We start from the raw sequence: 27,534 nt of genomic DNA on the forward strand, positions 1-27,534 counted from the left end.
ACTGTGCATGTTTGGATATAAAGAGTATCACCCAGTTTCTGTTCAGGTTGACCAAAGTTCCAGGAAATCGCACACATAATTCCTCACCCTTTGACATAGGGTATTGAAGCAAGCCCATGGCAAGTTTTATAGATCTAAGACATGCAAATCTTGACACCATCATTTGAAGCAAATATGACTTACAAGCCACTGAATATCAAGTCCTTGGTAACTAACAAGACAGACAACTTAACTTTGTATAAATCAAGTATGAGCTACAATTATCTTTTTTTATGTTAAATTACATTATCAATATAATATACTGTCTATAGGAAATTGTTAGTATTATTTGGCCGTTGCATCTGCAAACCAAGCCACAAAAAATAAAATCAAGATATGACATATTGCATATTGCATATTGCATTTTGGCCTTACTAAGTAGAAGCCTAAGATAAATAATCTAGATACTATGTTACAATAATCGAGAGGCTGACATACTATCCATGGCATCAGGGAATGCAACAGTGCAATAACCGCTCGTCACTAGCGATTAGAGAAGCTGGTCATTCTAATGCTTGTAAACAGTCAACCCTGTCTTATTATCCACGGATATATACACACCTTGAGCAGAAATATTGACTGGGTGTTCTCAGGAACGGGCTGCTCGGGATTTCTTCTCCAATTTGACACAGTGTAGGATAGCATCTGCAAGTAAGATGGGATCATCAGTGAAGGTCGAGGTTGACGCTTTGTCACACAACAACACGACGAGTGTACAGAGGAAAGCTTTGACTGTGGTTGAATAAGCATTCAGGGCTGGAGAAATTACCATGGATAGGGCCCCGTGGTAGATGGCAGTCTCAAGTTGCGTTATTGCTTTCGGTGTGCCCACATGTTCCGTCAACAAGGTCATCATCTCATGCCTCGAGATCTACTTTTGGTCAACGAGGGACAATCAATGGACAGCCGCAAATGGCGATTACCCTTAATTCATGGACGAAGTCGGTGCAGCCGCCATAGTCGTACCGTTTCCTCCAAGATGTCGAATCTTCCTGATGCTTTCTTCCACCACTGGTTCGACTCGACTTTTCAAGTTCGATGGGTTCATTTCAGCTTCGTCAGCCCTCAAGAGCCCATCAATGTTCTGGAGAAGCTTAATCTCGCCATATGAAGCTGCAGTTGTTCCATTTTCTGGTGCTGATATTGGGTGAGCGGCTGAAAGGTCGGTCTCAGACAGCCCTGAAGATACCAGAGAATCTAATTTCTCTAAATCTTCGACAATTTCATTCAGTAGGTCGGTAATCTTATCGCGGACATGAGCTCGTCGAATATCTCGGATAGATAGTCGTACGCCGACCACGAATTCAGGGCAAAACATACACTTCTTGAGATGGCAACTTGTAGAAGAAAGCGGTTTCAGCTCGCAACGGCCATTCTCCTTGTTTGTGAGGGTGAAGTATCTAACCCTCTTGCTTTCGTCTTTTACTAATCTCATAAGTTTTACAGATTCTCTGGTACCGATGTGTGCGTGGATATCTCTATCAAAAGTTTAAACACCGGCCGAACGCTGAGTGTTATTCAAGCAGTGTTCATCAAGAATCTTGTTACCGTCCTTTTCGAAACATTCACCGACCATGAGGGTGAGATCGTTTCTACCATTGTGATCATAAAATAGCACTCATGCCAGCGATGGACGACTCTTACATGTTGGTGGTTCTCATATCAAAGTTCACCTCTCGCCCAAGCCATCCGGAGATACCTCAGTATCCAGCGTACTAAGGAACCGACGGATTCTCTTGATTTGCTGATCCCACGTCGGACTTTGATGATGAGTGGCTTTGCTCGCCCAGGCTTGCCTGTGTCATAGACCAGCCTAGAGCAGCTGAATGCCCAATCCTCTTCTTGCTGCTCAGCCATGCCCAAAATATTCCCTGTTGCAAAAGAAGAGAGATGGGTGTGGCTAGTGGAAGATAAAATCTGATGGTTTGGATCCGAGGAAATTGGGATTCCGTCGTCATACGAGATGTGTAGACAACGAAACAGAGAGCGTACGTGGTAAGAAGGTCAGATAATACCTGATATAATCCAGTGGATTTCGTCTTCCACTGATAATTCTGAACAGTATAGAAGATGAAATGGGGGGAGAAAAGAAAAGGAAGAGCTGGAAACAGTTTGTCTTTATAATGAACGTATGGGAAACCATCCGGAAGGCCTCTGGATCACTGAACTGTCAGAAATTAATGATTTATATTTATCCTCCGTATTATACCTAGAGTTCTCGTAATCTAGTAGCTCACTAGCCATTTCAGAGACTCAATGTAGGTAACTGAGCAGTATAACTACATGTACATCATGTATATATAATGAGAGAAAGAGGAGGATAGTCTCCTGGGGAATTATACAGGTCACTCACAAGGCGTTCATGAGAATATAAGCTATTGTCGAGAGTATCTGAATATTTATACCTTAGTTTATTCAACCTGAAATGACTAAAAATATCAATTCGGGGGGTTGGTATTTTCTGAGATATTAGCGTCCTCGCTGGCTTCATTGGAAATGAGCGATTGATAGAAGGAAGCCCAACATTCTGTCAGATACGACGCCTGTATGATGCTGTTCATGAATTTTATCGTCAAGATGGATTGGCCTTATGATTCCCCTAAGTGATCTCTTATTATTGGTTAATTTAACAGATGGCATCTGGGGTTTGTCATCTCCTCCTGCTCTCCCCTCTACGTGAACAACCAACTATCGTTGGCTGTCTTTGATACAATCAAGGAGTTCCAGGGGAAGGGGGGCTGCTGCTCGAACTTTCTTATTATAGTAGATTGAATGCGGTTATCCTTTGAAAAGACACGACGCAGGGTTTGGATTTAGCACCAGTAGATGAAATCAATGTCGACGACGATATCTGCTACATACTAACTCGATAGACAGCAAGTTCTTTAAATGATACCATGAGCTATATAGAATGTGTAGCTTAAGTCTGTAGCCGCTTTTATCTCCACGTATAGCCAGCGATTCTAAGCTTGGTGTCCTCCTGCTTGATGGTCTACAGACACATCGTCGCCGGTAAACAGTTGCAACTCTCTTGTTAGATTATACACGGGCTTCTTTAATACCAGAATTGAAAGGGAATGGTCACTGCCATCTCCAGTGAAATGTGTTACAGCATCATATCCCTTCTTGTTGGGTCACAGAGGCGTCGAAGAAGTCGTCAGTGTCACTTCGTGGTCAAGTAGATTGATCGATTTTTGCATTACGCGTTATCGTAGACACACCACTGGTAGATGGAATCCCTGGTTTCAAACTCAGTGTCCTATTGTTTTCACGTGTGTCTTTACCTTTATACCAGGTATGGTTATGCTTAGCTGGCTTGTTATTTTGCTGTTGTTGCTACCATTCATATGAGGTCCCTAGATGAGATACATATCACAAATCGCCCAGTTATGGCTTCGCCCAGTCACCTCAAACTTGATACCTTTCTTTTCGGTGGCCACCCTCAAATCTTACAGATTTAATATTTGACTGCTTTGCTTTTGTTACGCTGGTTAATTTGGTAGATTGGGGATATGCTTAGAGGGGCTTACTACCTACCTCCATTCATACATTGGGCTTTGAACTTTTGGGAAGGGGGTAAGGTTGGCAGGCTAGCACGTAGTGTAGAACACTTTGGCCTTCAGAGGCAAGAAAACCCGAGATATCCTAAGTGATGAAAATATAAATCTAAGGCACCTACTCTAAACTGAGTATAAATTCAGCGGACCGTAGGCTGGCCCTTTTCGGTACCTCGGTTAATGCCAAATGCTTTCTTATTTTCGAGCAGGGTGCAGGGTAATGTTAAAAAGGCAAGATCTGTACGCATCGGTCAGTAGGTTGCCTTGGGCGCCGCTACCTGTCCCGCCATTGGTTGAATGACGCCAGCCCCGGTATAGTAATGACCCCTCCAACCCGCTTTCTATTGGAGCCCTGGCGCTCAGCGATTCGGTTCCTGGCTGATTATCTCTACCACACCGTCATACCTCGTCAACCTTAACCATCACAAGGCATCCATCATGTCGCAGAACTCGGTCGTCACTATAGACTCGAAGCGTCACTTCGACTCGATCCTCAAGTCGTCACGTATAGTCATTGCTGACTGTAAGTAATCCCCCATCAGAATTCACGATCTTTGCGGTAGTTCTAGAGATACCCCGCCATCCCAGTCAACTTATCCTGCGATGCGACGTATCATTCCCTTCTCACAAATGATGATGTTAAAAGCTAACGAATGATTCTTTCAAGTCTACGCTGATTGGTCTGACACTTCCAACCAGATCGCTCCTATCTACGAAAGATTCGCCCAAGACGTCGCGCAGCCGAATCTCATCACGCTGGTCAAGGTTAACAGCGACAACCAACAAGAGCTCTCACAAGAGTACAAAATCACAAACCCGCCAACCTTCATCGTTTTTGCAGATGGGAAGCAGGTCGACCAGGTCCAGGGTGCCGATCCTCAGAAACTTAGGGATACGCTCATGAAGATACCTGCCTTGGCCTCTTCGCTCAATGAGAAGACCGCCAGAGAAAATGCTGGCTCGGCTAGTGGTGGTCCCAGCTGGAAGGGTATGGAAGCTCCACGAGGCTACAACGACATCACCGACCAAATAGAACTCCGTGATCTGGAGGTTCTCAACGCTGATGAGAGCGCCGGGACTGTTAGGGTTCTCTTCGATGGTTCCAAGCCAAGCGGCCTCGGTAACGGCAAAGGAACCTCAAAGGACTACGTGCAGAGCGGTGCAGATGACCAGCTGCTTTTGTACATCCCTTTCCAGTCCATCGTCAAACTCCACACTCTCCAGGTCAGTTTATTGGTCCTTCAAGTTGCACCGAGTCCGACGCTGACTAATCGCGTGTAACAGCTCACTTCCCTCCCTCCCAAAGACGACGAAGACGTGATGAGGCCCGGCAACATTCACCTGTATATCAACCGCACTCATAACCTCGACTTCAACGAAGCCGACGATACCGAACCAACACAGGCTATCGAGATTTCCCCTGAGGATTGGAACGAGGAGGGAACAGTGAGCCTGAGCTTGCGATATGTGAAATTCCAGAAGACATCGAGTCTGGTGATCTACGTTCAGCAGGGTGAGGGTGATGGGGAGACTGTTCGTCTCGACAGAGTGAGACTCGTAGGAGAAGCTGGAGCCAAGCGAGAGATGGGCAAGCTCCAGAAGGTAGGAGAGGACGAGTAAGGTTTCTCTACCAGGAGTCCTGTGGTTCGCAATGAAATATCGGCGAAGTTTTCTTGTGCCTATTTAGCATGCATTAAAACATGACCTCGACAGGGAACAGGTGATAGGAGTTTTGGAGCAACAGGCGAACAAATAAGACCGCCCAGTCAGATAGACACAGCTTTAACTCCCCCGTTGTACAGTTCAGCAATTGTTGATTCTGTTCTCTCCAACTTTCATGATCGAACGGGATATTAACGCAAGTGTTACACATATATCACGGAATAGGAATTTTGAAATGTCCTGCCTCCCAACCACGACTAAGATGTGTGAAAACACCAAAACCAGACGATGGTAGGGCGGGCCTGCAATTATGATTGATCTGGGGCATAACTGACGCTGCGATTACATCCACGGAAAGAAGGATTCGAGCAACACGGGTATAAAAATTTCATGTTATGCCAGCCGCACGAAGAAGAAAAGAAAAAAGGAAAAGCTCTGCTTGGACGACGCGTTCGAGATTTTAAACCGCCGAATCTACATATGGTCCGTGCGTGTTCTACTCGGTTAGAAGTTGTTCCGATCTGGGCGGACAAGCTGTAGGGTAACTGGACGCAAAGGTTGAAGTGCTCAAGGTGATCATGATGGAACATATTAATGTATAATCATGATACATCCTCTTGATCCCGTATGGTTCGGATGGTATGGGTATAAATTCTTTGAATGATACGCGTACGTTCTCGCTAAACAGGGCTGAGCTCTTTTTTGTCAGGGTTGATGATATTGACCACTGTGCCCACGATGAAGATGACAGGCCCTCAAGTTCACATCATGTCATGATGAGGCTTCGATGGGCATCATACCGACGACCGGAAATCTGTGGGAATAAACACCATGATTCGTCGTCATGACTTCTTCCTGTATCATCCGTCAGGATCAACTGATTCGCGCGCGGACACGGGAAGGAACCCCGCGATTCGTGTAAAAAGCGACACTTTAAGCTTTGTGATCTGCCACTGTGGTTTATGTTATGTCACATATCAACCGGGCCGGAAGATTCGAGCCACATGAAGCTTGTGGAAAAGCGCCGCTGTAGATCATGGGGTGATAAATTGCAGCATCAGCATCAACTCTACTCTAGCATTATGAGAACGCTCATCACTCGCACGCCTGGAGCCCATATACAAGCAACTCAATTTTGAAGCCCGCGGGGTTCAAAGTGAGGAAACCATCTGTCCCATAGTGGAGAATATAATCCGCGATGGGCTTTGTTGCTTTCAACAACTTACCGGCCGAGATTCGGTCCATGGTCTGGGTATACGCCCTACCAGAGCCTCGAGTATACGAGATTCTTGACACGCCATTTTCAACGCTCAAGACCCCGGCCTCTACAGGGCTCATGTTCTCCAGCGGCTCGCACGAGGCGCCCCCTGTACTGGCAGCCGTATGCAGAGAGTCCCGTGCCTTCGTGCTTCGTCGCTACCGGCCACTAACACTCTCCGACACAATCAAGTACATCGATCCAAGCCGAGATATAATTCTGCTTCAGCCTTACCTCTTGATCAAAAGGCTATTGAGGACTCTGCATTCTCTCGCAGAGGTGGACTTCATGAAAAGAGACCTGCGCCAAGTGGCATTTGGGACATCATATGGATTCAGCACTGGTATCTACCACCCCATACTCAGTGGCAAAGTATCGAAAAACAATATGAAGACGCTTGTAAAAAAGCTCGCAAGGTTCTCCAAATTGGGGAAAGTTCTGTTTGTTGTCCACGAGGAATTCAAGTGTGTCGTCTCAAAACCCCACAGAACGGAGTCGCAACTCGAGCTGCAGCTTCTATCCAGCAGCTTCGTGAAGTCCCAAGAAGATGACGAGTCAAGGACTACTTGGCATTTTCGTCGGAACGAGATACAATATTATCCTCTTCATTTTGAAGAAGAGGTGGAAGAGGACGAGCCTGGCATAGAAGATGACGACCTGGAGCTGAACCGCAAGCCGACGAACGATGATTGGAGACGATTCAAACGACGATTCCTGAAGGCCGTATATTCAACACTGATGAGAGAGCCACAAGAAAAGCCAAGACAAGAGCACCTTCCTTTCCTGATCAAAGGCGCAAGTATCCTATGGAGATATGAAGCATCATGAACGGAATTTCCCAGCGCCACAGGATCATCACCAGGATCTTACGACTCGAGCGTTGGAGTTGCGCCCGTTGTAACGACGTTAAATGCCGATCATTTGGGCTATTTGAGTCTGGATTCAAGGGAGCAGTCGTTGTGTTGACACTATCTCAAGCACTGCCATCTTGGTTGCTTCGATTTGTGTGTGTGCGGAACAACACTCGACTAATCGCGGCAGATACCCGCACCCACTGACACGTTCTCGGCCTGGCTCTGCAGTGATGTGAGGCATCCCTAACCTGTTGTGGTCCCAGTACGCGCGCCCTGCATTGGCGTCAAGGCTGCCATGAGTTAAAGAGCCTCTGGCAAGTTCCGAGCGAAAAGCTTGGTATTCGGTAGTGGTTGGTGGTGGCGCCCGGCATACAGATGCACAGACTAGTGGTTCAACTATGGGAATTGTCTGAGTGTATGGCGTTTTCGAGAAGGGGCTGTCCCTATTGTGGAAGTTTTGAGAGGACATACAAAACAAGTTTGTCTCGTTACATACCCTTCGGTAGATGTTCTCCCACATCCTGATCGGGAGTTCGAGGCAGACATGATTGGCCAAGCTACGAATGCACTATCTTTTTTGCATGGATTGCTTCATGAATTGCCAATAAGAGTTAAGGCGCAAGGCGCTGCTGGAACCATAGTAGGGGTTCCATGCATGAAACATGCTGCCATTAACTCTACAAAATGGAACAACTTCTGCTCCCACTTCTGAGGCATTAAATGCATGGCGAACACCCAAAGAACTCTGGTAGAAACTCGATCCCTCGATGTTTTCCAGAAGAGGACCCTTGGAGCACAATAGCAAACTTCAATGGCCAACAAAGCTAGCTGGCATTGGCTTTCGGTAGGATCACCGAGCTGGGACTCACCCCCTGCTGAAGCGCTTGACTTCAATTGGATTAAATTTACGGTGCGCTCGGACTTATCGATATCTATCATCGAAGAAGTGGATTTAAGCTCATCAAAACGTGCAGTAGTAGCTTCAGTTGACCACTTAAACAATGACGTCTCTTCACCAACTTCACTAGGCTCATCTCAGAGATGCAGGTTTCTTTACAGTACATACACGAATAACCACGACAACCACACGTCTCCGGAATTCGATTCGCCTAATACGCCACTATCAAATAGTAACGAGCTTGGTTTGACACCAAACATGCAGAATGACCGTGGTATCGTCTACAGTGGCTTGAGCACGGTTGCATTGGCAGCAATAGCCAATATCGCGGCGGCCCGACATCGTTCGGGGCGTATACTAATGAGGTCATCACCATTGTCATTCGCACAACAATAGCTGGGAAACCTGCGCTGTTGCAAATGCTTGGGCAGGTTCTGTGGGTCTCTACGTGTCAGGAAATATACATGTTACATATTCTCCTCAAAAGGAAAAGGAGGCTGGGCGGATTTAACATGATCGCTGGTGAGGCTGTCAACTTTGACACCATTTCTGCAGCTCGCACCAGGAACAAGCAGAAAATCCACTGTATTCGAGACCAAAAACACGCAAAATAGACTCCCGACCATAGCCGGAACCAGCCTAGGCCATGTCCAATATGCAGGGAACTAAGTCATCCAATCAGGTTGAACCGGCGCCGAACCCTTCTTAACGGGTTCATATGCCGGGCATCAAAGACTAAAGACCACGGAGGAGGCGCTTTTGACAAGCTGAGTTCCCGTTCGCCATGCACAGTCAACGGTCCGGCATGCCGTTGCCGATACATTACCGTGAGGCTCTATGCGGAGGTTGTTGTGCTTTCTATTACCACCACTATTGTCGATACTACCGTCACTGTTGCCGTGCAAGCTGAGCAACTCCCACTGGGCTTGCTGACACCCCTGGTTCTCCTCTGTTGTATCATATCCCCCTTCATGATAGGATATCATGTCATCTCTTCTGCCAGTCTTGGCCCCCCGGCTTCCGGGCTGTCCGCCGGTGGTAGATGACAGGACCTACACGAAGGAGCACACAGAGGAGGAGTGGGAGAGTATGCGCAACGTCATCAGGAAGCTATATATTCAGGAAAACCGAAAGCTGAACGAGACTATGGCAATCCTTCAGGCCAGATATGGTTTCGCAGCAACGTGAGTGAGATCCACGCATGTGGTAGCAGCAAGGTCCAAAAACTGATTCGTCTTTCAAAGGGAGCAGATGTTCAAGAAGCGTTTAAAGAAATGGGGCTTAAGAAAACGTACATATCGGAAAGGTCAACCTGGCTCTGCAGCTTCCACTCCTATGGATACTACTGAATGTTCTGGGACGAGTACGTTTGACGAACAAAGCTCATCCTCATCCTCGGCCTCTCCAGAGGAACACCAAGATGATCCAACTACGTCTATGGCTCTGATACAGCCATCAAACACTGGTCCCTACTCTGATTTGGAACAGGTTCTCGGTGGCGTCTTCAATTGGAGTCAATCCAAATTAGAAATCTTTCCTGTCATGTCAGATCCTATGTCGGAATACCTAGCAACCCCAAACTCCCCCCCTATCCGAGACAGTCGTACAATGTACCGCATTTTCGAGCTTGTTTTCGACCTTTGGTTCCACGGAAAGGGTGACCTTGCTGGTATGGCTGCACGCCGAGGGTTTTACGTGCTCGAATTTGTGTTGAGCGATGATCACCCCGACCTTATCTGGCATGTGCTAGATACAATATACGATATGGTGGACCGAGGACATCTTCGGCTTCTGGCCCTTTTCTTGGATCATGCTACAATACTCGCGAAACGACAGCTGCCTGCTCAACACCCGCTCCTCCTTATTCTCCAGCAGCTTCGTAACTGCGATTATCAATCAGATGAGGGAAGGAAATACTTGTGTCATTTGTTGCGCCAAGCCTGGCTACGGAATGTTAATCTCTTGGGCCAACATATCGAGACATCGGATGCCCATCGACTCTGGCTTTACGAACAACTAATTTGGGATGGGAGAACACGCCTCCGTAGGGAAAGCGAACTTGGCAAGCGGCAAGATGCGATGTATCAGGCCCTGGAAAGGATGGCTGAGGCACAGAGTCAGACTTCATCTGCAATCGATGCAGATCGGTTACGAGTCGAAGCATTGCGACTCGAATTCACACAGATGGATGTTGGTGACAAGAAGAAGGCTGAGGAGCTAGCCATCAATTTACTCGATCTTACCAGAACCGAACAAGGACCCAGATCGAACGATCGATTTCACGCATACGCATGCAAGATGTTGGCTCGAGTACAAGAATCAAGGCAGGAATGGGACACGGCCGAACAGAACCTACGGCATGCAATTTCGAAAAGAGAGGTAGCACACGGTGCGAACAACAACCTACGAGTCATCCGTGATATGTGGGTGCTGGCAGCGCATTATCAGAAAGCTGGTCGACAAGCAGACGCCAACGAGATCACAGCTGATGCGTTATCGAGAGCACAGAGATACTTGGAGCAGGATGTCGAATAATCATGATCATCAATGGTACAGGAGTTATGCGAATAAAATGGGGTGGTTCGGAACAAAGCTATTAGGTTTTGGGCGTCATGGCATAAGATACGGGTGGTGTCGAGGATTGGCATATGATTCATTCATGAGTAATTTCCACAGCAGTTACTCAGCGAGTAGAGTTTCTGGGTTGTCACGAAAGAAAAGCACAACGATGATTAGGAGTATTTGATATCTTCCTTTGAGAAGACACTGGTTGGAGTTCTAGTTTGAGATACCCAACGCTCCATGAAAGCGAATTGAAGTTGAAGAAGTTGATTTGATTGGATCGCCACATTGACGCAGGCACCGCCACAATGACGTTGACACTTCCGCCCTGGGATAGTCGTCGCTGGCCTTGGTTCAACAACACTCGCATTACATACCCACCTGCGACTTGGCATATCCTCGCGAGGAAAATTGTAGACCTTTCGCTCCTTAGAATCGACTTGAATTTTATTGTCTTTTGTAAAGACCATTGTATTACATGAACTCATCATGACTGCTGGAGTGCCCCCGAACTACTGTAAGCTGCCATCATGACCCCACTACAGCCATGTGAAAGCGCCAGAGTGAAAACTGACTAGAAATGCAGATGCCATTCTCGAGGTCTCTGATACTGCGACCACTCAGCAAATCCGAGATGCCTACAAGCGGTATGTCGCTTTTGCTTTGTAGTCTTGACTCGCGACTCAACTAACCCCGGTAATCAGTGCTGCCCTAAAGACGCACCCTGACCGCGTCTCTAATGACTCCCCAGAGCGAGCCGAACGGACACGAAAGTTCCAGCTCGTCAACGACGCCTATTACACACTGTCTGACCCTGTACGCCGTCGCGAGTATGATGCTCAGCGCAAACTCTTCAACACCAGCACCCCATCAGATCCCTTCGAGGACATCCCTGAGACGGAAACTGAGGGTGGCGCCGCACCGCGACAGAGCCCTTATTCCTGGGCATGGAACTTCTTTACCAACCAAGGCCAAGCCCCTGCTCAGGATCGTGAGCAAACCGAAGATGCGCAGTTTAGTGATGTGTTCGAGGAGATGATGCGCGAGGAGGGCATGGCCGAGGGCAGGGATAACCACCCCACGGGCAAGTTCTGGAGTATGGTGGGTGGTGTTAGCGGCGGCGCTCTAGGGTTCATCGTTGCCAATGTGCCAGGTCTTGTAGCAGGAGCCGTTGCAGGGAACAGACTAGGTGCCGTCCGCGATGCGAAGGGTAAGAGTGTCTACGCTGTCTTTCAGGAGCTTCCCCAGGACGACAAGTCAAGGCTGCTCAGTCAGTTGGCGGCCAAGGTCTTCAGTCATGCTGTTGGTATTTAAAGTCGAGAATTTGGAATGGATCAAGGCTGGGTTTATTGGGCGCTCTCGGAGTTGGGTCAGTATCGGCAAGCATACGATTATAATGAGTTTGATGGAAGTTGGTCCCTTAGTTCCTCAGGAATACACGTATAGCAATGACGACAAAGATTCACTGCGCGGACCTATATCGTTCCAGAGAGACTCACATCATATCTCGCAAATGCTAAATCTTATCGGGTTTCGGATTTGAACGAACACGAACCTATATCTTATCATGTGGCTTATAACATCCAGAATTTGCTTCATGGTCAGTAACTCGATCCCGCTGTATGACGATGACAACCAGAGAAATGATGGATAATCAGGGCTAACCATATTTCCAGCTGTTTGATCCCTTTTAACGACGCACGGTTTGTTTAATTAGAACAATTCTACCCATTTGCCCAGTTCTCCGCCTACCTCTGGGCTAATGATGGATCCTGAGAGCATAGAAGTTTGAAGTGTAAGCGTCGTGAGGCTTTTTTCTGACTGACCCGATGCCATGTGCCGGCACGATTTAAAACCCATAGACTAAGCTAATGAGATGAAAAGACGAGTTATTCAGAAAATCGTGATCAAATTGCCAGTTTCTTGGTTTCATTTGCGGAAGTGGTGCTAGAATATGGATGCGATTCGGAAAATATCCAACATTTATCATTAAACGGCGAACTAACTCCAAGGGTCAGGAGAGTATTAAGAAGTTAAGATCCTTAGACCTTTTTAGTAACTTGATGTTCATGTTGCCATGCTCATTCAGACTTACTGTAAGGAAAGCTTGGCATCTTCTTGACCATCGACTATGAGTTGTCCTCTGGAGGGGATGGTGGGTTTTCACTCGTTCTAGGCTGAGTGGTTGCAAATGGCATTGTCCGCAATGAGATGGCTCTCGACCTGTCTGTTAGACGAAGCGGTGCTCGGTCGGATAACAGTTTGTAATTACCACCCTTGCGAAATTCTGGACTTGATTACCACCTTCACAGCATTCACAGACCAGCACAGTTAAGTAGTTCATATCTCTTTTGAGTACATGAAGAACTAAGCGTGGGCAAACAAATGACAGGGACACAGAACAGACCAGAAAGGCACCCCGCTCACGCTTGTTCATAATCTGTTGACACGAAATGTACTGTGGTGGTTTGACGACAACACCAACTCATAATCTTGGAGCGGCCTATTATCCTATAAAACAACAAATCACTTCTAGCCCAATACACCATCATGCGCCTCAAGTGCTCCGTATAACGTCTTGGGAAGCTTGTTAACATTGATGGAGGACGGTAAAGTGCCATGAAGAAATTCACATACATTTTTGTGCCAAGCCCATAATCCTCACATGTATTCCAACGCGACGTCTTGGTTCGACGAGCAGACAAGACATTCTCAGTCTGAGTTACGATATCGAAGCCTCCTCACAGGCTATTAAAATTTGCCCGAAGTAACCAGTGCCTACATAACCTATCTTCGGGGAGGAGGCTGGAATCCAGGAGGTGGGGGACCACCAGGGTTGAACCCGGGAGGAGGGAATTGAGCGCCTCCAGGGAAACCAGCTGGAGGGGGAAAGTTCCCAGGAAAGCCAGGAGGAGGGGCTTGGAGACTGTTAGAGATTCTTCGAGGATATCGGGACTGTTTGAACTTACCACCGCGGCCGGGAAACCCAGGAGCACCGGGGAAACCGGGGAAACCAGGCGGGGGAGCACCACCAACGCCAGCAGCAGGACCCTTATCATTATTAGCAATCAATCAGGCAAATTTAGCGGGAAGTAAACACATACTGCGAGGGAGGGAGGTGCAGCTCCTCGTCCAGCAGGACGAGCAACACCAGGGCCAGCGGCCAAGGCAGAAGGAATTCCACCAGGAGCACTCTTGCCTAGTCGCGCACTAGGATCGGCGGGAGGAGGCGACTCCACGGAGAGGGAGATAATATGAGCGCCTCGAACGATCGTGAGGCCAAGAGTTCGCTTCTCCTCTGACTCGATGGTCTGGGTAGCTGAACCGCTTGCGCCAGGGGCAGATGGCTTGTTTTGTTTGCGCTTCACACGTCGAAACTCTTCCGTATCCGCAAGTACAAGGTTCATGTGCTAATACCTAGTCAGCCTTGATCTTAACAATAATGGCTGGAGATGGTACCTTGTCGAAGGCAAGCATCTGACCGGTCATTGCCCTTCCATCGTTAAGAGTAACCCGCATCCGCCAGTTGATCTGTTCCGTTCTAGTCAGCTTCATTGAACAATCGTAGAGACGTAGCATTCGAATCGCATGCGTGTCGGGGTATACGTACGTAACCGGCCTGGGAAAGAGAACTGGTTAGCATATCAAGATCAAGCACGCTCAAAACGCGTACGAGTAGGGGGGCAGACAAACCATCTTTCCTTGTTTGTTCGACATTTTGGCGGTGTTTTGAGAGCGTGCTGGGGCAGTTTCTCTGTGTTTCAAAAATTGATGTTAGATCGCGGTGTATTTGCGCGCGATCGTAACAACCTTCAATGCCTGGAGCTCTGAAGGTGAGTTATGAGGTCCAAAATCTGCGGAGCCTGATGCGGAAGGCTGAAAGGTACACCGACAAAGTACCGTTTTGACACTAGACCACTTCTGATTAGCGCTAGCCCCACTTGGGGCAAGACTAGCTTAACCCTCAAATAATTATGAGCTTCACAAAAACTGAAAAATTACTCTTGCAACCTTCGCGATCTTCGACAATTCCATCACCAGGTCGACTAATAACAGCAGCCATGGCTTCCGAGAAGGCAAACAACCCCATGCGGGAGCTGAAGATTCAGAAGCTCGTTCTGAACATCTCCGTCGGAGAGTCTGGTGACAGACTTACCCGTGCCGCCAAGGTGCTGGAGCAGCTTTCTGGTCAGACCCCCGTCTACAGTAAGTTTACCAATTTTGAACATGGCGATTCAATTCCATCTGACTGAGATTTTCAAAGGCAAGGCTCGCTACACTGTTCGAACCTTCGGTATCCGACGTAACGAAAAGATTGCTGTCCACGTTACCGTCCGAGGCCCAAAGGTAAATCCGCACACGAATATTCGAAATGGCAAAGCGTAGAGATGCTAACATCCAAAAGGCCGAGGAGATTCTTGAGCGTGGTCTCAAGGTCAAGGAGTACGAGCTCCGCAAGCGCAACTTCTCCGAGACTGGCAACTTCGGCTTCGGTATCAGCGAGCACATCGATCTTGGTATCAAGTACGACCCCTCTATCGGTATCTACGGCATGGACTTTTACTGCTGTATGACCCGACCTGGTGAGCGCGTCACCCGCCGCCGCCGAACCAAGTCCCGCATCGGTGCCAGCCACCGCATCAAGCGCGAGGAGACCGTCAAGTGGTTCAAGTCTCGCTTCGACGGCATTGTCCGATAAACGGTTGAAAAAATTGGTTGTTTGAATTTACGGATGGTCACGGCGAACATTAAGGGGAAAACTCACATGGGACATGTATTTTCTGTTGCCTTTGCTGCATCAGCTTGACTTGAAATTTTCAGTCGAGCCACGGCCTGAGAGACCGACCGGCGCTCTGCCGGCTTTCCGATATTCACTATGAATGTGACATTGCCATCAATCGTCAGATCACTGGTACTTTGTCTACTTGGCCTCTCGTCTGTTTACGTCTACGCGAGACGTTCTAAACATGTCCTTCGGGGACTTTGGTGCATCACTTGTATCCTCGATGATTTCTCGTCTTTGGAGTAATGCCAATGCTCCTAACCTGTGTGTGACTACTATATTTTGAGTCATTGCTTGTGATGTTGTATGTCCACCGATCCGTAATTGACCCTCAGTAATCCGCCAGCTCGTATGTGACTTGAACATATCGCAATGCTTCCGATGCTCAGCGTATGATGCATGGGCTATGGTCATGGGTTGTCAAATATGGGTGTGAAATGGTCAACTCTGTGCGCCAAGATTTCACAGTCGTTCCCTGTCAACTTTTTCAGGTTATCATCATCTCACAGCCAACGCACAGGCAACGAACTGGAGCTACTGGTTCTCATATTCCAAGATAATTCTGTTTCGTAGAAGAGATCATGATCACGATGCCTCCCCAGTTGCGGGGGGAAACATTCCTACGAAGGTATGGTTCATTGGTGGTAAGAAACAAGACCTCGATTCTCAAGAGACAAAATGGCTGAGGTAGGTTGAGAATAGCTTATGGCGTCTATAGTCTTTAATGATTGGACGCTCGAACTTGACATACAAATCCTTCTTACACTCGGAAAGCCCTATAGAAAGAAGATCACATCCATAACTTTCATGGGTCATTTTTCCTGTGGTGGATGCACCCCAGATTAACGGCATCTGATATCTTGGGGCACATGTGACTTCCGTCAACACAAAGCAGCTAAGGTGGAAAATCACAAGCAACAAGGCCTCGAGACCTGATAGATTGGAGACCTCCAGCGCAAGGCTTACAAGATAACAAGCGTGCCCCGGTTGTTAGCTAACAGCGTTGCTTGTTGGGTCATTCACTTTGTTGATCCGTAGCTGAGCCAGGGGCGGGGAGATAACCGAGGACTTTAACCTAACTGACCGAAAAGATTTAGGTAACTTAGTAACAACTTAGGGTGCCTTTTGACAATTTTATTTGGCTTCTTGAGTTAAAAGTAAGGTCTGAGGTTTTCTTCTTCCCCATGGCGTAGCTGGTGCCAATAAGGCTCCACAACGAAAACCACAGCTTGATGGATTAAAGCTCCATTAATCCCCCTGGTCTGTACAACGACTTCAACCTTTGCAACCGCATATCTTAGGCACTAACTTACGGCACTTACCCGGGTAATACCGATCATTCGGCGGTACGGCAGTTGGCTGGGATGAAAGAAGTCAATTAGTGAGCACAAGGAGATTATTGAGGATCCAGAGACCTAGAGTGAGGTCAATTGTTAACAAATAGCGAGAGATTATGGCAATTGAATATCTCAATCTTGTCCACTCTCTTATCCATCTCACAGATTCTGTCGAACGTCAGCTCCGTGAGCAAGATGAAGCTCCGAAATTCAAGCGGGTTGGGAAAACAAGCTAAGAAATTGTTAAGGCTGCTTCGGAATATCCAGGCAAAACCGCGCACTGGATCATAATTGGTTCATCGGAGCAGCTGAACCCCACTCTATCCCTCAGACAGACTCTGCTCTCCATCACCATCCTCCTCAAAAATCTCCATTTGCTCTCCTGTAAAGGCAGCACCGCACTCCCCAATCTCCCCTCCTCCCAATTGCACCCGGCTGCAATTGCTCTCCTTTCATCTCCAAACCTCCCGTATACCTCTAATATGTTCCGGAACGCCCTTCGACAGTCGACGCGCGCCGTCGGCGCTGTCTCTGCTGCTGGCAGGGTCGCCGCGGTAAGTTAAAACGTGCTCTTCCGAGCCCCCGAATCGACAATGCCATCGACCAGCGCCCCCAAATACCGTGCATCCATCGACAACCCATCGAAAAAGCTCAATTGAGTAGTTGGATTATACTTTTCAGTCTCGGATGAGCTTTTTTGAGCTATTTGGGATCGCTGTCGCCGCTGACCGGTCGAGGACTTTTTCGGGCTTCGGCTAACTTGTTTTTCACCACCAGGTCCGAAATGCCGCACCCGCCTCCATCAACGCCGCTCGATTCTACGCCTCCGACGCCAAGGCCACTCCTACTGAGGTTTCTTCCATCCTCGAGCAGCGAATCCGTGGTGTTCAGGAGGAGTCCGGTCTCGCTGAGACTGGCCGTGTCCTCTCCGTCGGGTATGTGGATCTTTACTGGGAGCAACCGGAGCAAGGCGCAGGTGGTGCATAATGTTCTCAAGCATCAACACCACGCTGTCAGTCGCTCTGATGCTCAGGAACGACTCAATTGAGATCAGCCAATACTAATACTCAACTTACAGTGATGGTATCGCCCGTGTCCACGGCATGGCCAACGTTCAGGCTGAGGAGCTTGTCGAGTACGTACTGATCAAAATATGGAAAAGTTTTGTCATGCATCACATATCTAACTATGTAATAGGTTCGCTTCCGGTGTCAAGGGAATGTGCATGAACCTCGAGGCCGGCCAGGTCGGTGTTGTGTTGTTCGGTTCTGATCGTCTTGTCAAGGAGGGTGAGACTGTCAAGCGTACCGGCGAGATTGTAAGCAAACTTTCTTTGTATATCCTGTATTCAGCTTGAACCTAACACATTGCCAAGGTTGATGTCCCCGTCGGCCCTGAGATGCTCGGCCGTGTCGTCGACGCCCTGGGTAACCCCATTGACGGCAAGGGTCCTATCAACACCAAGGAGAAGCGCCGTGCTCAGCTGAAGGCTCCCGGTATTCTGCCCCGAAAGTCCGTCAACGAGCCCGTCCAGACTGGTCTTAAGTCCATCGACGCCATGGTTCCCATCGGCCGAGGTCAGCGTGAGTTGATCATTGGTGATCGTCAGACCGGCAAGACTGCCGTTGGTCTTGACACCATCCTCAACCAGAAGCGATGGAACGATGGCCAGGACGAGAAGAAGAAGCTCTACTGTATCTACGTTGCCGTCGGCCAGAAGCGATCCACTGTGGCTCAGCTTGTCAAGACTCTCGAGGAGAACGACGCCATGAAGTACTCCATTGTCGTTGCTGCTACCGCCTCTGAGGCCGCTCCTCTTCAGTACCTCGCTCCTTTCACTGGTGCCTCCATCGGTAAGTTTTTAACTCCTTCTTTCCCGAGTCACGGGAATATCTTGCGATCGAACATCTATCGCGCGATAGACTCACATCAACATCTTGTGAATCCTCAAATGCTTTGTTCTCTTCAGCATCAACTTGTTTTTCGACGCTTGTGAAACTCCATTGCTGATCAGATGTTTAGGTGAGTGGTTCCGTGATAACGGCAAGCACTCTCTCGTCATCTTTGACGATCTTTCTAAGCAGGCTGTCGCTTACCGACAGATGTCTCTGCTTCTCCGACGTCCCCCTGGACGTGAGGCCTACCCCGGTGACGTTTTCTACCTGCACTCTCGTCTGCTCGAGCGTGCCGCCAAGATGAACGACAAGCTTGGTGGTGGTTCCATGACTGCCCTTCCCGTCATTGAGACCCAGGGCGGTGATGTCTCTGCCTATATTCCTACCAACGTCATTTCCATCACTGATGGTCAGATCTTCTTGGAGGCTGAGCTGTTCTACAAGGGTGTCCGACCTGCCATCAACGTCGGTCTTTCCGTCTCTCGTGTCGGCTCCGCTGCCCAGCTCAAGGCCATGAAGCAGGTCGCTGGTTCCCTGAAGCTTTTCTTGGCCCAGTACCGTGAGGTTGCTGCTTTCGCCCAGTTCGGTTCCGATCTCGATGCCGCTACTAAGCAGACCCTCAACCGTGGTGAGCGTGTAAGTTGACTATCTCCATCTAACGGTAAAATGTCAAGATACTAATCATTCTCTAGCTTACTGAGCTCCTCAAACAAAGACAGTATAGCCCAATTTAAGCATCCCCCTCCTCTCTAACATTGCCATGATCCTAACTTTTCAATAGGGCTGTTAACGAGATGGTTCCTCTCATCTTCGCTGGTGTCAACGGTCTCCTCGACACCGTCCCCGTCAACAAGATTCTCCAGTGGGAGTCTGACTTCCTTGCTCACCTCAAGACCAACGAGTCTGAGCTCCTTGCCACCATTGATAAGGAGGGTTCTATCTCCAAGGACACCGAGGCCAAGCTCCGTGACGTCACCCAGTCCTTCGTCAAGAGCTTCCTCGGTTAAATATAATCAAAAGCAACTTACGCGGGGAATAACGGGGGCCTTTGGGGATGTCGCTGTCTATACCGAATATTTGTTGTCGCTTTTCTCTCTTGAGGCGGAGAGAACATGTCGAGAGGTCGCTCCAGAATGGAGCGACGGGAATGAGATCAGGGAGATTCTCCTGTAGCATCGTCACATGTAAAATAGAGCCTAAAACTCAATCAATGTCCTCTATTCTTTTTGTTCTCCAAAATTGGCAAGCTAACTACGTCTACACGATCCCTTGTACTCGAATCTAGAAACCTAAAAAGATGCGGTAATGAATCTCAAATCGTCATACGATGGCAAACTTTGACGCAACCACGCCTCGGGTTACAGCGACACTTGATACGTTTCTTTTGATTCATGTAAAACTGAGGCCCCTGTTCGTTATCCCCAAACCCTCCAACTCAATAGAAGCTTTATTACTTAAGAGGCAATAAATATTCAAAGTACGTTAAATTAAAGATATTTAGATTTATGCTTTAAAGCTGATATATGTAGAAATTATATTAATAGACAGTTTAATCAATTTGGTTTCGTAACCACCTACTTCGCGGTAGGTATATATATGTACTACTAGGTAGTAATTGTAGGCAAAGCCCGAGAGAGCACTATCCACTTCTTATGGCCTCTCCTCAGGGGGAATAAAACATCTTGTATTAATCGGAGTGCCAGAATAAACTGGTCTTAAGTACTTCTAAAATACACTAAACGTAACTAAGTCCTTTTATTACTTTAGGTCCTAAATTCTTTATATCCCCTTGCCTTTTTAATAAGTAGGTAGCTAAGGCCATCACCGGAGCTCAAGTGCCCAATCTTCATCAATCTGTTCGGAGAGTCAAATGCCCATATCAAGTTTCTTTAAAGCCAGGAGCAGTTTAAGCGCGAGGGTCATTCAAAATCTTCAAGGGTCCCGAGGCGGTGGCAGACTTGTTATGCTTTTCGTTATCAACAAAAAGCAACTGCATACGACGAAAGGGCTGCTCTTTGCTTGAAGGTGCTCTAGCAGAGTCCCCAAGTGCCACCAGAGCCAGACTAATAAGATTTCCGATGTCATGGCACGTTGCACAGCTACCCTTCCACTTTGATTGCAGTTTTGATCCGCATCATTCTATGCATGGCTGAAATGGTCGACTAGGGAGAGACAGCCCTGCCCCCTTTCTGGAGCCGCTGCTCTCCCGGCTCGAAACGTACGGAAGAGTCTCTGGAATGATGGACGACCCTCTTACTTCTACGGAAGTTTAGCATCTCCCTTGCAAATGACATCAATTGATCTTCGATAGGATTTTGACAGCGTGACTGAGGGTCTTTGTAGGGATAAGCATTAGCCATGTGAGCTGACGCGCTGGTTATGCCTTTCCCACTCGGCCGTGTCAACCTCCATGCCCACATGGTTCCTCCGTTTATACAGGATCAAGTACACGCCCCAGCCATGTCTTTCCAGCTGGGCGGTTCGGCCTAAACCTTTAAGGGACCTGCCATCACGGAATTATCGTGGAATACTCCGAGAACCTTCCTAGTCTTGCCATTAACTAATACTCTATGACTTTGGACATGAAAAGACAGGAGCAAGAAGTCACTGGGGGCAGAAAGACCGTTTCGGGCCTACAGTCGGTTCGTAAATAAAGAGTGCTTCAGTTATATCCGTCAGTAAGAAAGACCCTTATTCCTGACGAATCCCGACCTTTTCAGAACTTCCGCACATTCATATAGACAATTCTCCTTGGGATGCCCAAGTATCTATATATGTGTCTATTTGTGAGGTTTCTCCCGGGCCACTTGATCTTCACCGACTGTTTTTGAGCCTCCAAAGAGCTCTTGGCTTGATCCAACCTTGTGCCAGTTATCCGGGCGATCACATCTGGAACTACTTTATGATTTACTAGTACTCTTCCTCTTCTTTTTTTCTGGTTTTTCTTTCTGAGTTTTCAGGCCATCAGAATTCGGCTTGCCGAGGATATAAAACCCCCTTTTACGGCCATCCCAGCTTTCAACTTTCTCTTCCTTTTATTATGTCTGGTTCGAAGCTACCAGCTGCCTTGGACTGCCAAAAGGCAACGCGGCTATAGGTCATGGATAGAGTACCACTCACCGGTATCTTCTCTCTTCAATCTTGGATTGAATAACCATCCGGCCAAGGCTTTCGATCCTCACTTTCCATCGTCGACTACACACACGATAGAGCGCCTTCCGGTGAGGTATCACACTTAATGTTTCCATTCAAGTATATCCTCCACTGACATAACCCTAGCAGAACTCCACAGTCCATTCTGGACAAGAAGCGCATGTCCCTGGGAAGTGGCGCCTCACACGTCAAGCTTCCGTCAATTGCCCAGGTGAGGTAGCTGGGTGGTCGGCGTTGGACAAGATAAGAGTCCAAGAAGACTTCGAAATAAGCTTTGATCATATTCTATGGGAAGTAATAAAATCGACAATACGCGAAAACGCGCGGCACTCCAGCGGGCTGAAGAGTCAGACAAGAAAGCCAGAGACGGCATTCAGAGTCCCTTAGACTCAGATAGTGACACTCCCTAAGAAATCTCCGACTCCGAAGAAGTGTCGAATTGTCCGTCGCCGACTCTATCATCTGCGGAAAAGCTCACAGCGAAGATCGTGCAACTGACCGGCAAATCGACATGTCTAGGTCAGTGAAACATTATGGCCGCAAAGCCATAACCCGTTCAAAAAACTGGACCATCGACGACGCCTTTCATGCTTTATATGATGAGTTCTGGTGCAAAAATGTCGCAAACAACCCAGAGGATTTTGTTTCAGGAGTGTGCCGTCCATAGGAAGGTGATCCAAGCTATCAGCTTTGGCTTGAGCTCAACGGCGAGATTCAACAGTACTTTAAAGTTGCTGCAGATTCTCCATATAAGCAAGAGGGCCATAGTACTACGACCAAAAAGACCATCGATGCAGCACTTACAGCTGTAAATGCCTTCTATGGCGACCAAAGTGTTGACGTTGATGGAGAGCAAGTACCCTGGGAACAGGCATTAGCTAAGAGAGCAGAATGGATCGTCGGCCGCTTTTGCAGTCTCTTTCACGGAGCAAGAAAACACCAGGCTTTGATATAAGGTATTAAAATAAGCTTAGTAAAAGGTATCCTAAATCTAACCTAAATATATCCTAAATTTATCATAAGTTACCTAAATCTCTCTGTTATTTAGGATCGAGGTGCTAGGTTTCCTTTTCTTCCTAGGTACAGAGTAGAGTGGTCGACGATTTGATGTCGTGCCAGTCACGTGGCGTCGCGTGAGTTTTCTAAGGTACTTTACGCGTCTTTCAGTTGCGGATTCCCAGTGCGTCATTCACTTTCAGTTTTGGGTTCCAGGTACCTGGTACACAACTATTACCAGGACGGTTCAGAACTGAAATGCGTGCTCATACCTAGTACCTATCTGTAAACATTACCCTTGACTTTGAAGCAACATGGTTGCTGGGTACCAGCGGCTGAACGAAAAGAAATCGCAACCGAATCCCCATGTTGTCTTCATCAAGCCCTTAGAGGGTCCAGACAAACAGATAGCCCAGGACTTTCTTGAGAGAATAGCAGCACAATGCCGTGAGTTAACTGGTTTCCTTGAGAAGTTGTACGGTGTTGATGTTTGTCCTTATCAGGTCCCATTATGCGAGAAAACCACCTGTACGTTACTTCGCTAGAGGAGTACGAGCCAAATCGTGAATTCGTTGGACGGAATTTTAATGCAGGCGAAGTCGTGCAACTCGTTCTCAAGTCGCCCAGCACTGGCCGCTGGCTACCCTTCAAGTATGTGCAGATGGTCATGATGCATGAGCTGGCACATTGCAAGCAAATGAATCATTCAAGAGCATTCTGGACCGTTCGAAACGTGTACGCTTCTCGAATGCACGAGCTTTGGTCCAAGAACTATACCGGAGACGGCCTCTGGGGAAGGGGTGCCAACCTTGCCACTGGTGAATGGGAAAAGAATAGCGTGCTTGCTGATGAGGTTCTACCAGAGCATCTCTGCGGAGGTACTTACAGATCACGTCGCAAGAGACGGGCCAAGCCGCAACTGTCCTACCAGGAACGAAAGGAAAGACGAATCTTGAAGAAGTTTGGCAAGAATGGGGTCGCTCTCGGTGCCGATGAAGAAGAAAAGGTCAAGTTAGAGAGTGGCAGGAAGATTCAAGCAAAACCCCGGGTTGCCGGAAGCATGAGAGGACGCGAGCTTCGGGCGGCGGCGGCACTCGCTCGCTTCGAAAAGCAAAAGACAGAGCCTGAGACCATCAAAGATGATGACGAGACAGATTCCGGGAGCGGCAGCGAATTTGAGGACGAGCCTGGAGAAGATTCTAAGGATGCTGTCGATGTGAATGGTAAGAGACTACTTGATGGACAAGGCCGCGGCATGGTCAAAGTCTGTGAAGATGAGGATGGAGATGATCTTGGGGCCAGAGATGAGAGTCAGGAACTTCTAAGAATGATTAGGGGCATCAAGAGGGAGTCCCCTGAGTCACAAGTCACAGAACCATCTCAAGAACCTAAGCCTCAAGTTCTCAACAACCAGTCACCGCCAATAGCGGCACTTGCTAGGGCTACCAAGGTAGAACTTACAAGAGGATCTAAGCAGCCTGAGACGCCAACGACATCGACAAACAATGCAAAAGCCACCAAAGGGCCCCCGGTTTCGCCCCCCCAGGGTTCAGCTCAGCCAGCCGACTCGACAAGCAAACAGGCACGCTCTGGCGGAACTTGCTCCATGTGCTCTTACGACAATCCTAATTTAGCACTGACATGTGCAATGTGTGCCAATGTATTGGATTCCTCAACAACAGACTCGTGGCAGTGTTCAAGCGACGCGTGTAAAACTACACAGTATCGCAATGCTGGCGATTGTGGGGTTTGTGGGTTGTGTGGTCAAAGAAGAGCAGAGGCTGCGTAAAATCGCAGTGAATCAAGCCCTTCTTATTAGGAAGAAAGATTATGTTTGACGACAGAAATATTGGGTAGTAGGCATGACGACTCCTTTTAGCGATACTGAGATGCAAATGCATCGAATGATTTATGTAGTAATGCCGCAGCACTATAGTAGACTAAAGTCCTTATTGGCGATAATGATACGGTTAAAGCAGATCGCATTCAGAGACATGTATTGCATGATATTAGAGCATCGACGTTCTTGAATCAGACATGGTATGAGCATCGAGTCTCTTGTCTGAAGAACAGGAACTGGGCAAATCTGTCTTCCATGAAGCACCAGTAGCAAGTGACAAACAGAAAGCTTCAGCCTTCTATCGGCCTTCAAATATACCAAGGACTACAGTCAAATATTGGATATTCCACCTATACATGATGCTAATCTCAAGATTGATATCATAGACATGCAATGATGTTCATATGCTTAACTATATGCTATGAAAGACGATCACAATAAAAATATCATCATCACACATTTTTTCAAAGATGAATCTATTTCCACTCTATAGCACTTATAGTTGTAACTCTTATTATTTTGTTCAATTCTGGTGCATCAAGTTGGTTGCATTGCAGTTCATCGAGTGAGAGCACTGGCTTGGAAAGATCTTCTCATTGCTTGTCTTGGAGCCTTGATGACTACACAGGATTCGCTTTCATGAGGGATCAGCGGAGTCCCTATTTACAAAAGGCTAACCTCCATGTTGAACCTGGCCTGCAAACAAAAATCCTCCCCTCCATATATTCTCCAACTCCATGTAGGGTAGTATGTTGCTACGTGTAGCTCGTTCCGAGAGGATCTACAATTTGTGAGTGCTGTCACCCTACAGCAACACCCTCAAAGTCATACCAGTTTGACCTTTTTTCTTCATCATATCATGCAAGTTTCGGTAGGAATATCGTGCTTCTCATGCCCTGGAGATGACCAAGGGCTGCGTCACAGGGTTGAGGTAACGGGAGGGTCTACATCGGTTAGTGACAGCAGCCACTTACACGGTTGTTTTCTTTCATGAGCTTCTCCGTGGTGAGTTGTAAAATGGCTGAAGAGTTACAAATGCGAACGATGGTGCTGGAATGAGTTGCAAAGGAGTGGTGTTTCTACGAAAGAGCGGCGGTCGACTGCAAATCGAGAACCATTCATGCTGTCAAGGGAACAAAAGGAGGAGGTGCATTGCTGATGGGGAGCGGGCCGATTGACCGGCGGCGGAGTTCAGGTCATATTCGATGCGCGTAATAGGCGAGGGAGGGCCGAAGACAAGGTGAGAAGAAGGACGAAAGAAATGCACGGAGCGTGGGGAACAAGTTAAGATAAGGTGGGAGTGGGAACAACGGCGGTGAATAACAACAGAGCGGAGAATACTGAAGGCGAGTAGAAAATAATGGGAAGATTAGAAGAATAGACACAAATACGATATGCAAGACAAAAGGTTGAGCCGTATGATTCAAAGACAGGAGACAAAGAGGAGGGGATTTCGATTAAAGGTGAGAAAAGAGCGAGGAATGGGGATGAGACAGGAGATGGGTGAGGGAACAGCAGATTCCAGTAAGTGAAGCACATAATCATTCTGTTATGTAGTGTTTTCTGGCGAGGATATCCATTGGATGGCTCGAATCAGATCGACATGCTCACCAAGGTCCAGACCTTCAAGAACATGGGTGGGCTTGACGCTGATGATTTTGTCCCCCACCCACCATCAGGGACAGACCTACCATCGAGCTAGTGTGTATTACAGTGCAGCAAACCCATTGTTCGGCTGTGGGCTGCAAGCCGTGGCATCGTGGATAACTTCCTAGCTTTGCATCCCCTCTTTGACGCTATCTATGCACCCACAGGTGGCTATGGCCGCCACCAAGTTCGCCAATCTCTTGGTGGTGTGATGGCCAAGACCCAACCTCATCCCTCTGATTCCTGGTCTTGGATTCCAGACAATGCGATTCCATACATGAAATTTTTGTCTATAGATGGCTGCTATCAATTCAACAAGTCCACAAAACTGCCACTTCGGACGGTGTATATCAGGAGCAACAGACCATCCCTCAACGAGTATAGGCCAACTGATCGTCATTAACCAAGAGACAAGGCGTGGTGACACTCGACACTGGCCAGGTAGTGTTGGGTGAGTTGCATCGAGCACATAAGACACAAAGAAGGTGTAAAGGGGTTGAGGAAACATGATCAAAAGCTCAAAAAGACAGACAAGCTGTCGAAGTCGAAGCCAAAGCCAAGGACACCAATGCACCTCAGCGGCCGAGGATGCCGTGAGCCGGTCTCGGGAGCATGTGGGTGGACGCGGGGTAGTATTCCCGGTTCATGATTGGCTATCTGGAGGTTTGCTTTAGACATTAAACAGCGGACCAGGGCCCCGTTACGCTGTTTTTAGCTTCCAGGTAGTGAACTTAACCGTGCGTGTTTAGTCGGAGTTCAGACCTCCTAAATAACGTGGCATTTGGGGAAGTCCAAAGGCTAACAGTCGCCGTCCGTCTATGGATTCCCCTGTGGAAGAAATGACCATGAAAGCATATTAAAAAAAAAGACAAGAGGTCACGTAGACACAAGCATGTGGAATGCCTCTAAAAAGTAACACGATGGGCTGTACTTTGAACAGCGACAGGCATGCCTGCCAACATGAAGTCCCAAAACGCAAACGAGTTGAAAAGGTTGCTGCAAGCATTGCTAATAAATGCCGGAATATGGATATGGCATGGTGATGACGACTCT

The 27,534-nt window shown here is 47.8% G+C and overlaps 9 protein-coding genes across 9 annotated transcripts; 7 read left to right on the forward strand and 2 right to left on the reverse strand.

Moving 5' to 3' along the window:
* Positions 1-964: 964 nt before the first annotated feature.
* On the reverse strand, positions 965-1,474 carry FMAN_00835 (uncharacterized protein; the record flags this gene model as incomplete). Its single annotated transcript, XM_041827987.1, has 1 exon — positions 965-1,474. One exon carries the CDS (start codon positions 1,472-1,474, stop codon positions 965-967), a length of 510 nt encoding a protein of 169 aa, XP_041676168.1.
* Positions 1,475-4,034: 2,560 nt separating this feature from the next.
* FMAN_00836 (uncharacterized protein) lies at positions 4,035-5,216 on the forward strand (the record flags this gene model as incomplete). Its single annotated transcript, XM_041827998.1, has 3 exons — positions 4,035-4,119; positions 4,264-4,820; positions 4,881-5,216. 3 exons carry the CDS (start codon positions 4,035-4,037, stop codon positions 5,214-5,216), a joined length of 978 nt encoding a protein of 325 aa, XP_041676169.1.
* Positions 5,217-6,501: 1,285 nt separating this feature from the next.
* Positions 6,502-7,344, forward strand: FMAN_00837 (uncharacterized protein; the record flags this gene model as incomplete). The annotated part of the gene is made up of 1 exon (XM_041828009.1): positions 6,502-7,344. The coding sequence occupies one exon, from the start codon at positions 6,502-6,504 to the stop codon at positions 7,342-7,344; it is 843 nt and encodes a 280-aa protein (XP_041676170.1).
* Positions 7,345-9,252: 1,908 nt separating this feature from the next.
* FMAN_00838 (uncharacterized protein) lies at positions 9,253-10,803 on the forward strand (the record flags this gene model as incomplete). Its single annotated transcript, XM_041828020.1, has 2 exons — positions 9,253-9,452; positions 9,513-10,803. The coding sequence occupies 2 exons, from the start codon at positions 9,253-9,255 to the stop codon at positions 10,801-10,803; spliced, it is 1,491 nt and encodes a 496-aa protein (XP_041676171.1).
* Positions 10,804-11,319: 516 nt separating this feature from the next.
* Positions 11,320-12,144, forward strand: FMAN_00839 (putative SIS1 Heat shock protein; the record flags this gene model as incomplete). Its single annotated transcript, XM_041828031.1, has 3 exons — positions 11,320-11,347; positions 11,417-11,477; positions 11,535-12,144. 3 exons carry the CDS (start codon positions 11,320-11,322, stop codon positions 12,142-12,144), a joined length of 699 nt encoding a protein of 232 aa, XP_041676172.1.
* A 1,473-nt stretch (positions 12,145-13,617) lies between these two features.
* FMAN_00840 (uncharacterized protein) lies at positions 13,618-14,547 on the reverse strand (the record flags this gene model as incomplete). Its single annotated transcript, XM_041828042.1, has 6 exons — positions 13,618-13,748; positions 13,800-13,881; positions 13,935-14,240; positions 14,290-14,361; positions 14,441-14,449; positions 14,524-14,547. The coding sequence occupies 6 exons, from the start codon at positions 14,545-14,547 to the stop codon at positions 13,618-13,620; spliced, it is 624 nt and encodes a 207-aa protein (XP_041676173.1).
* A 344-nt stretch (positions 14,548-14,891) lies between these two features.
* Positions 14,892-15,529, forward strand: FMAN_00841 (putative ribosomal protein L11.e.A, cytosolic; the record flags this gene model as incomplete). The annotated part of the gene is made up of 3 exons (XM_041828053.1): positions 14,892-15,036; positions 15,095-15,177; positions 15,236-15,529. The coding sequence occupies 3 exons, from the start codon at positions 14,892-14,894 to the stop codon at positions 15,527-15,529; spliced, it is 522 nt and encodes a 173-aa protein (XP_041676174.1).
* Positions 15,530-17,432: 1,903 nt separating this feature from the next.
* On the forward strand, positions 17,433-20,018 carry FMAN_00842 (putative ATP-1 H+-transporting ATP synthase; the record flags this gene model as incomplete). The annotated part of the gene is made up of 8 exons (XM_041828065.1): positions 17,433-17,504; positions 17,728-17,885; positions 18,029-18,085; positions 18,148-18,268; positions 18,326-18,803; positions 18,973-19,481; positions 19,538-19,568; positions 19,627-20,018. The coding sequence occupies 8 exons, from the start codon at positions 17,433-17,435 to the stop codon at positions 20,016-20,018; spliced, it is 1,818 nt and encodes a 605-aa protein (XP_041676175.1).
* Positions 20,019-23,308: 3,290 nt separating this feature from the next.
* On the forward strand, positions 23,309-24,783 carry FMAN_00843 (uncharacterized protein; the record flags this gene model as incomplete). Its single annotated transcript, XM_041828076.1, has 2 exons — positions 23,309-23,441; positions 23,498-24,783. The coding sequence occupies 2 exons, from the start codon at positions 23,309-23,311 to the stop codon at positions 24,781-24,783; spliced, it is 1,419 nt and encodes a 472-aa protein (XP_041676176.1).
* Between the last annotated feature and the right edge of the window lie 2,751 nt (positions 24,784-27,534).

This window comes from Fusarium mangiferae (genome assembly GCF_900044065.1).
Source record: "Fusarium mangiferae strain MRC7560 genome assembly, contig: FMAN_scaffold001, whole genome shotgun sequence".
Classification (NCBI taxonomy): domain Eukaryota; kingdom Fungi; phylum Ascomycota; class Sordariomycetes; order Hypocreales; family Nectriaceae; genus Fusarium; species Fusarium mangiferae.